This window comes from Aythya marila, assembly GCF_965140915.1.
Source record: "Aythya marila genome assembly, chromosome: 14".
NCBI classification, from domain to species: Eukaryota; Metazoa; Chordata; class Aves; order Anseriformes; family Anatidae; genus Aythya; species Aythya marila.
This window is the reverse complement of record NC_139055.1, coordinates 7315035-7323752: the sequence shown is the minus strand read 5'-3', so window position 1 is coordinate 7323752 and position 8718 is coordinate 7315035. Positions and strand designations below refer to the sequence as shown.

Here is an 8718-nt window from a genome sequence, read left to right as displayed (position 1 = left end):
CCGCCGCCCGAGAGCGGTGTCCGGCGGCGGGAGGTGGACCGGCCGTGCTTCCTATGGAAACCCCACCTACAGGAAAAGGGAGGCCCGGGTCGGCACAATGCTGGTGGGGTGGGGGCTCGGGGGGCAGCACGGCGAGGTGTGGGGATGTGCTTTGCTTCCAGCCTGCAGGGACCACCGCTGCAGTCACCTGCAAAACACGCGGTGCATTACAGCCAGCCAAACCCACCCGCGAGCTTCAGGAAGCTCCTTGCAAGGACCAGAGGTGATGACCGTCTTCTGCTCTTGCATCACCCTAAAAGCTTCTTCCCCATGCCATCAGGTTTCTGGCTTTCCCTGATTTATTTTATTTTTTTTCCAAATCCAGCCTGCCACCCCCAGTCCTCACACTGCCTTTTGCTGTTGGTATCAAGGGCGATGTGCCCATGCTGCATTTTTCAGCCTGTGGCTTCTGAGTGCAACCCTGCTCCGTTTTCCCCTGGGCACTCAGGGTGACACTCAGTGCCACTCACACACAAAACACACACCCGTCCCACTCTGGCACAGCTCAGCCGTGGCACCAGGACCTCACGATGCTGGTCCTGGGCTCAGCCCCAGCTGCAGGTGACCTTCGCCGGGTCATTTCCCTTCTTTGTGCGGTGGCTTCCTCCTTGGCTAAAGGAGGCAAAGCCACGGGCTCTGCCACAGGGATGCTCTAGGGCACGGGAGGAGCGGACGTCCCGCGGCCCCCACGTGGCTTTGGGTGGGCAGCAGGGAGGGGGCAGCTTCCTGCTGGGGGCTTCAGGACCTCCATGGCCTCAGGAACAAGCCCCTGCCGTGACCCTGGCCCGTGGGGACATCAGCAGAGGTGGGGCTGCAGGATGCTGCCAAAGCATTGCTGGGCTGCAAACCGTGCTGGCCGTGCCTTGGAGGAAGGCAAGCAAAGGAACGCAAACAAAAATAGGGAAGAAAAATGGGGGATGAGCCGAGACGTGCCGGGAGCACCGCCAGTGAAATAAGAATTGGTGCTAACAATGGAAGTTTTCCTCCCACTTTTCCTTCCTGTCCGCACGCAGGCAGGTTCCCAGCTTGCAGGTGCTCCGAGACCTCCGCAGCCTGCTTTGTGTCTCCAGGCTCCAGCCTTCTCCCCTGGGAGCCTGGCTGCCCTACAGCCTTCCATTCAGAGCCCACAAAGAGCACCGGCTGCGCTCAGTTACTGCACAATGCTGGTGGTGCCCAAAGCAGGCACTAATGCCATTTACTGGTGCAAAAACCCAGCTCCTCTGCAGCTTCCCCCTCTGAGCCCTCCAGGCTCAGCAAACAGCCATGGGGACCCCGGGGGGACCCCAACCCCCCAGAACTTCACCCACAGCACGCGGCAGAGCCCAGCCTGACCACATTCATTCAGACTTCACGGCAGCTTCCAAATATTTGCTGTTTGGGGCTGGTGTGGTGGTGGCTGCGGGCCACATGCTGTACGTGGTGCTCAGAGGCTGTCACAAGGTGCTGGACGTCATCTCGTTAATTCCTGCCCAGGTATCTCGCCCCGGGATAAAGCCTCCTCTGGGCAGCCACCAGCCCAGCACGTTTCTGACGTGCAGAAACCAGCCAGCAGGTCCAGTTTCACCAGATCACCAGGAAAGAGCTCAGGAGCTGGTTTTCCCCAGCTCCCCGGCTGTAGGCACCTGTGGTCACGCACAGCCCGCAGGAGGGGTCTGCCCTGCTCCGGCGTGGTGGGAGGCAGGCAGGTAAAAGCCCGGGGTCAGACACATGAGTCGTTTTTCTCATAAGGAAGAGGAAATTAAAATGGAAAAGAAAATTTCCCATCATAGTGAAAAATGACATCAGAAGAGAGGAGTTTAGAAATAACATCAATCAAAGGAGAGCTCATAATGAACACGGCTAAAGAGGTCCCCAGATTCAGCCTCGTTAGGATGCTCGGGGCTTCACCTTATCCAGGGGGCCATTTCTGGGGGAGCAGGACTTGTTCTCTCTGCTCCGCTGTGGGGGAAAACGCCTGAGGACAGGGAGGCCACAGAGATGGAGCACACCTCGAGGTGGGACGCTGGCTCCAAACCCGGGGCATTGTGCATGCAGCACGGCTGCAAGGACGGGGCAAAGAAATGCATGGCTGCTCCCAGGGACCTTTCCTGGGAGAAGGAGGCGATTCCCCCTCGCACCCCGTGGAAGCTGGGCAGCCCTCGGGGGGCTCTGCCTTTCCACGTGCCCACCTTCCCCCTAAAAACAGAAGGAGACTGGAAAGGGACGGCCACACGCCACCTGCCTGAGCCTCCTGTTCCCATAGGGTCTGCTTTGGGCTGGCTCACCCGGGATCCCAACTTCTCACATCCCTCCTGGAGCAGCCTTCACCACCTCTCCCTGCAGCCTCGTCCCACGGGGGCCCAAATTGAGCCCATCCCAACCCAGGCTGCCCCCAGGGGCTGGGGACAGGGGACACAGAAGGGGCCGGGGGGGGGGACAGGGACACCGTGCGCTGCCTGCAGGGCGCGCAGCCGCCGCCAGAGCCCACTGCTGCTCCGCGCTGCGCTGCCAGCGGGCAGAGAGCCTCGGAGGGGCCCGCAGGGCTCCCCCTGCAGCGGGTGGACGCCCTAATTAGCAGGGAAATTGCAGGAGGAGTGGGCAATCGCTAATGAGACCCCGGCTCTGCGAAGCGCAGCCAGTGGCTAAGTGCACAGGCTCAGCCAGGATGCTCCTGCAGCTCCCCTGCGCAGAGGGAAGGAGAATTGCTGCTGCTCTGTGCTCCTAAAAAGATTATTAAGGAGGGGAAGAAAGTTAGAAGCAGAACAAATTGGAGCAAGCTCAGTGTTTGAACAGAGGGTAATGATGTTGGGATGATTTGCATGCACCGCTTCCGCCGCCTGAGAACCCCGACGTGTTTTATAAATTCTGTCACTACAGCAAGCAGGTCTGTGGGCAGGTAACGGCTGAGCTGGCCAAAGATAAAAGAGGAGAATCTGTAAAAGTGGCTTTTTATTGTGTAGGAGAAAGAAATGAGGAGCTGGGTTAAAGTATAACCATTGGTGTCCTTCTGGAGAAGAAAATTGGCAAAAGATCGTTGCTTATAGGAGCTCGTTTGTTATTGAGTCCTACAGTAATTTTTAACTCTTCTCTAATTCCTCCTGTATGTCAAAAAGTTATACATAAATACCTGTCTGCAAATGAAATTCCCAGAAAAATACTCTGAAGGCCATAGCTTCAATGCTGGATCTTCCCAGCACAAGTCCATACAGGAGCAGGGGCTGCTGGGCTGGACTGGGGGATCTGAGCCCAGGACGAGCACAGGAGAAAACTGAGCCCCATCAGAGCCCCTGTTCCGCTGGCAGTTCTGTTTGCTTTCAGTCCAACAGCCTGAAATACCTAAACACCAGCAAAGCATTTGGAAAAGGTGGAGGTTCCCCAGCTCCTCAGCTCCTCAGCTGCGCAAGTGATAGATCTAGGCCAAAGCATGCTGTAAGATAAATCAGATCTTCACAAGTCCTGAACGGCTGCAAATCGATGAGTTTTAGTGATAATTATCCATTTTATCTTCCTCCTTATTAATATTCAAGTGATTCTCGATCTTCACAGACGCAGTGTTTGGGTGCTGCAGTTGTCCTGCTGTGGGAGCCGTGACGAAAGCTCCCATTTCTCCGATCAAAGACTTTACCAAAGCCGTTCCCTGCTCCCCAGGGATAAAACCACAAAAGCTGGGTATTGACACAGCGATGGGCACTTGGATGGGTGACACCACTTGAGCCCGTGGTGTAACCTCGGTGTAAATCTTGTGGTCACTGGGAAGGTTTTTCTTGATCCCGTCACCTGCTCCTCGCCCCTGATGCAGGTGAGCACCAGGACTACCACTACCCACAGACATCGTTTAAAGAGATGTCCCTGGAAGGTCGTTAGCTCTTCAGGTGTTGTTAATTAGAGATGTATAAATTGAAAAATAAGCCCTGTGTTGACATATGAGGGGAGGGGAGACTCAGTGGTTTTCCAGCTCAACCAACATCCACACCTTATCCACGTAGGTGTGGGAAAGCTGGAAATGCATTATACCCTCTGGAAAACAGATGGAATAAAATCAGAACAGAAAACAACCACATACAATATAAGTTATATTTATTATAAACACCACCATTTTCCAGCAAGTCCAACTGCTACTTTAAAGCAAGCAAGAACAAGCTGGAATCAAGTGAGCCGGAGGAAGCCGGAGCACCTGCCAGGTCAGCACCTGGAGGAAGGGGTGAAAGCCCCCGGTCCTTGCCCAGCCACACACAGAGGGATCTGTGCCGAGGATGCAGCTTGGGGTGAGCACAGATCTGGCTTTGCTGTGCTGGCGTGGCAAGGGGAGAGGTGGAGCTGTGTTTGATTTCTGGGACTACGCAGCGGAACAAATCCTGCTGTCACCCTTTGGGGCCAAGGACAATGTTTCACCCCTCCCTCTGTACCTGGACCTGCCCGGTGTGGCTGAGACACGCCAACACCCATCCCAACAGTGCTCTTCCTGGGCCCCCAAGCAGAGCATGGAGCTTTTCCTGGTCCAGGGGCAGCAGACAGCAGTGGGAACGATGATGACGACCACACTGAAGATGCCCTCAGGTCTCCACACCCTGTCGTTGTGCACAGAGATGCTGCAGGCTGTCTGTCAGCAGGGTGAGCCCATTTTGGGGCTGGCAGAAGGGAGGACAGCGTCCAGCTCTCCAGCAGAGGGGAAGGGGCTGAGGCATGGAGGGCAAAAGGGATTGGAGGCTTTTCTGTGCCACACCGTCAGAATAAGGGGGGCACTGTGAATGGGGGAACATCCTTAATCCAGAAAGCAACTCCAGAGCAGGCAACTTCCAGCTCCTGCCGAGGGGCTGAGGGTAAACTCAGTGCCCCCAGAGCAAGGACCAAGATGGACCGAGTGTGGGACAGCCTGTGGGTGAAACCAGGGCAAGAAAAATACTAAAGCTGTCCCATGCAGGCTGACCCAGTCCCAGAGCCTGGGCTGGGGACTCAGCTTTTGCTTGGTGCAGCCAAATAACGGTGTCATTGCCGATGGGTCACTGCAGTGACACTCAGCCCCCTGGAGACAGGCACCATCCTGGGGTGATTCCCGCAACCCTCAGCGTGCAGAAAGTGGCAAGTCCCGGGCAAAGCTATCATCCCAGCCCCTATTTTCACAGGTAGGTGATCTCGATGACGTTGGGCTCGACACTCCTGCAGGGGAGGTGGTGCCTGCAGGAGCACTGGCAGCTCAGGCTGGCCGTGGCCACACTGCCCAGCTCCCACGGGCCAGGCTGGGCAGGAGGCTTCTTCTGGGAGCCCAGCTTCTTCCAGTCCGTGAGGTGCACCCCGTCATCCAAGTCCTGCGGCATGGGCTCGTGGTAAAGGGTGATCTGGATGGTGCGGAGCTGAGGGCCGTAGTGCACCATGACGATGATGAAAATGGCCAAGAGGACAAAGATGGCCACGATCATGGAGATCATGGGCAGGGCATCAGATTTCTTCGTCATGCTCCTAACGACGGAGACGGGAGTGAAGGCAGCCACGTCCTGGAGCTCAGGGTGTCTCAGCTGGCTGCCGAGCGCGGAGGCGTTCATGGCTGAGCAAGCTGAGCTGGGACAGGAACGTGGGATGGAGAGGGGTCGTCACTGAACAGGAGCTGTCTGATGTCCTTGTCTCCTGCCCTCGTTTCGGCGGCTCCCGCTGTCACTGTACTTGCAGCTCTGCAGCCTTGGAGACTTGGAAGAAGGCTCTGGATGCACTTTCCTCTATATCTAGGGAAAAGATTCAGTGTGAGATAAGGACTCCGAGCATTCAGCAAACCCTCCTGAGCAACGCACAGCTCTAGGCTGGGAACAGCCACGATGAATGCTCATCCTGCCCAAGTGTCCCACAGGAGGGCAGGAGCCTGCCCAGACACCCCAGGACAGCGAGCAGCAGCGCCCAGGGGGTTTAACAAGACTGAACACAACCAAAACCTATCCTCTGCTGCTGCCCAAGTGCTCAGGGTGACAGGACAGCTCTGAGCGAGTGCTTCCTGCAAGCAGAAGCACAGCCCCAGCCGGCTGCCAGGGAACGGGACTGTCCCCTGCGCGCTCCCTTCCTTGGGCTCAACAGACAGGGTAAATTTTGGCAGTCACATCTGGGGTTGCAGCGATGGTGCCTTGGACATGTTCAACCAGGCAGACAACAGCGAACAGCCAGGGGCAGTGTCCTGCATCCCCTTGTCCCATCCTGCGTCCCCTTGTCCCGAGCCCACTGCCACTGGTGATGGGGACCAGGAGCCCCTGGAAGGGAGCCCCCACCCCTCCCCTCTTCTCCCCAGCCCCACGGTGCTAATCCAAGCACAACCCCCCCGGGGAGCTCCCTGGGAGGCCCAACCCTGCCAAAACCTCTGCAGGTCAAGCCAGATGTGAAACCCCACAGGAGACAGCACAGCAGAGAGCTGGGAGCAGGCAGCAGCAGGAGGGAAAGGAGGAAAGCCCCACAGGGGTACCTGGGTGTCCCTGCTCCGGGGGAATCATCACCTCCAGCAGGGAGGGCAGGACCAGCAGAGGAGCCTCCAGGAAGGTGCTGCGGGGGCTGGCAGGGTGTTGGCAGGGCTGGACTCACCTCGGAGGCTGCCACGTCACGCCTGGGACTCCCCGCGCGGAGGAGGAAGCGCCTGCTCATCCCACACACACACGAGGTGCTGCCTTACCTAGCACAGTGCCACATCAGCGCCGCCGCCTCTTCCTCGCTGCCCCATGTGGGGACACAGGGCCAGGAAGCGCTCCTCTCGCTCCTCTCGCTCCTCTCGCTCCTCGGCTGCCAGACAAGCGGCTTTTGTTCAGGGCGAGAGCACCCACCGCCCCTCCGGAGGCACGTGCACAGCCCCCAGCTTTCCAACCACAGGAAACCTCCCTCCTTTCAGCCGACCCGTCCTTAAATATCACTGCACTTAGGAATCAGTGTAAAAGTCACCCTTGTGTGCGCGAGCTGTTTGCAGAGCCCGGCCAAGCGTGTCCGCACAGCCCTGCAAGCTGCCAGGCTCCTCGCCCTGAGAGGTGACACAGCCCCAAGGCAGGACCGTGCCAGCCCCACGATGGCCAGCAGCAGGGTGAGCCCACGCTGCTGCTGTTCTGAGGCTCTCACCGTGCTGCAGAGACATCCAGCACACCAGCAGTGCCGCCGTGGTGGTGTGGGTGACCGTGCTTCCCCCCACTGTGCTCTGCCAGCACCAGCCACATGCCCAGTGATATCTGAGCACTTCACAGCCGTGCTGGTGCTGCTAATCCCACTGTGGGGCGCAGAGATCTCAAGGACCGTGGCAGCAAGGTGTCAGGGATGCCCCAAAGCTGGGCAGTGTTCACCCTCCGACGCAGGTGGGTGCTGTCCCCCAGGCCTGGGGACACCGTGCAGTCTGACCACGCCACCGGGCTTCACCCCCAGCACGTCACAGTGCGGAAATGATGGATTTTTGGAGATTTATCCCTGCAAAGCCATTACGAAACACCACCTGCCCCAATTCCTATCTCAGAACAAAACTGCTCCTACCTGGAGGCTGCCTCTCAGCAAACCAGCCTGGGTGAATATTCGTGCTCCATCTTTCCTGTACACAGGGTGGAGAGCACTTCGTCCCCCACCCAGCCGAGCAAGCTTCCAGCAGAGATGTGGCTGCACGTTAAAGCTGCTGCTTCTGGGAATTTGCGCTCGTTTCAGGATTCAGTAAAACCTTAATCTACAGCATAATCTCTGAGCATCACATCTGTGCAAGAGAAAAAAAAATGGTTGTGGGGGGGGAGGGAGGCCGCTAACAGAGGTTTTATGAAAGCAAAATCTGCTGTGAGATGATCAAGATGATCGAAATCAGGTTGGACGAGGGCAACCTGATCCAGTGGGTGGCATCCCTGCCATGGCACGGGGTTTGAACCGGGTGATCTTTGAGGTGCCTCCCAACCCGAGCAGTTCTGTGATGCTGTGATTCTATGATCCTGTGTTGGCTGCTTTTAGTTTGCATTACAGTGTCCCCAGCTGGGCTCAGCATGCCTGACATGGCTCAGGGCAGTCTTCTGGAGGAAGATGGTTGTTTGGGATGGGGGACAGACACAAGGGACGTGTTGGAAACCTGCGTTGTCCCAGTGCAGAGAGCAGAGCTCTGGACCCACAGGACTGAGCACGGAGCAGCCCAGGGCAGGAGGTGCAAACCCTGTGCTCCCCCAAACCTGACCCCCGATCCAGCCTCCCCTGGGCTGCCAAAGGGAAACAAACCCATTTCCCCTATAACAAGGCTCTTTGTAAGGAAACAAAGGGCTGCATCTTGCCTAGCACAAAGAGGGGCAGCACAGCCTTTGAGGAGTCTGAGGCAGGGAGGAGCAGCCAACAGGGACAGGCACCCACACAGCTCCCAGTCTGACCAGTCAGCCCCAGCAGGGACTCTGCTGACCGCACACCCGCTCTGAGTGTGATGCAGAGGGCACAGGGGCCAATGCTGAGGAAATTCCTGACACTGTAACACCACCACCCTCTGGATTTGGCCCCCAGAGTCCTGCAGGCTGGGAGAGGAATGGTTGGAGAGCTGCCAGGCAGAGAAGGACCTGGGAGTGATGGTGGATAGTCGGCTGAATATGAGCCAGCAGTGTGCTCAGGTGGCCAAGAAGGCCAACGGCATCCTGGCTTGTATCAGAAGCAGTGTGACCAGCAGGGCTAGGGAGGTGATCGTCCCCCTGTACTCAGCTCTGGTGAGGCCGCACCTCGAGTACTGTGTTCAGTTTTGGG

General features: G+C 57.6%; 1 protein-coding gene across 2 annotated transcripts; it reads right to left on the bottom strand.

Annotated features, from left to right (window-relative positions):
* Nucleotides 1–4134: 4134 nt before the first annotated feature.
* Nucleotides 4135–6790, bottom strand: SMIM33 (small integral membrane protein 33). Of its 2 annotated transcripts, none has more exons than XM_082771681.1 (2): nt 6662–6790; nt 4135–5735 (listed from the first exon to the last, which is right to left on the bottom strand). In XM_082771681.1, the coding sequence occupies exon 2, from the start codon at nt 5556–5558 to the stop codon at nt 5136–5138; it is 423 nt and encodes a 140-aa protein (XP_082627807.1). In that variant the 5' UTR covers nt 5559–5735; nt 6662–6790; the 3' UTR covers nt 4135–5135. The 2 variants fall into 2 exon arrangements, with proteins under 2 accessions (XP_082627807.1, XP_082627806.1); XM_082771680.1 differs by lacking the exon at nt 6662–6790 and adding an exon at nt 6458–6596.
* Between the last annotated feature and the right edge of the window lie 1928 nt (nt 6791–8718).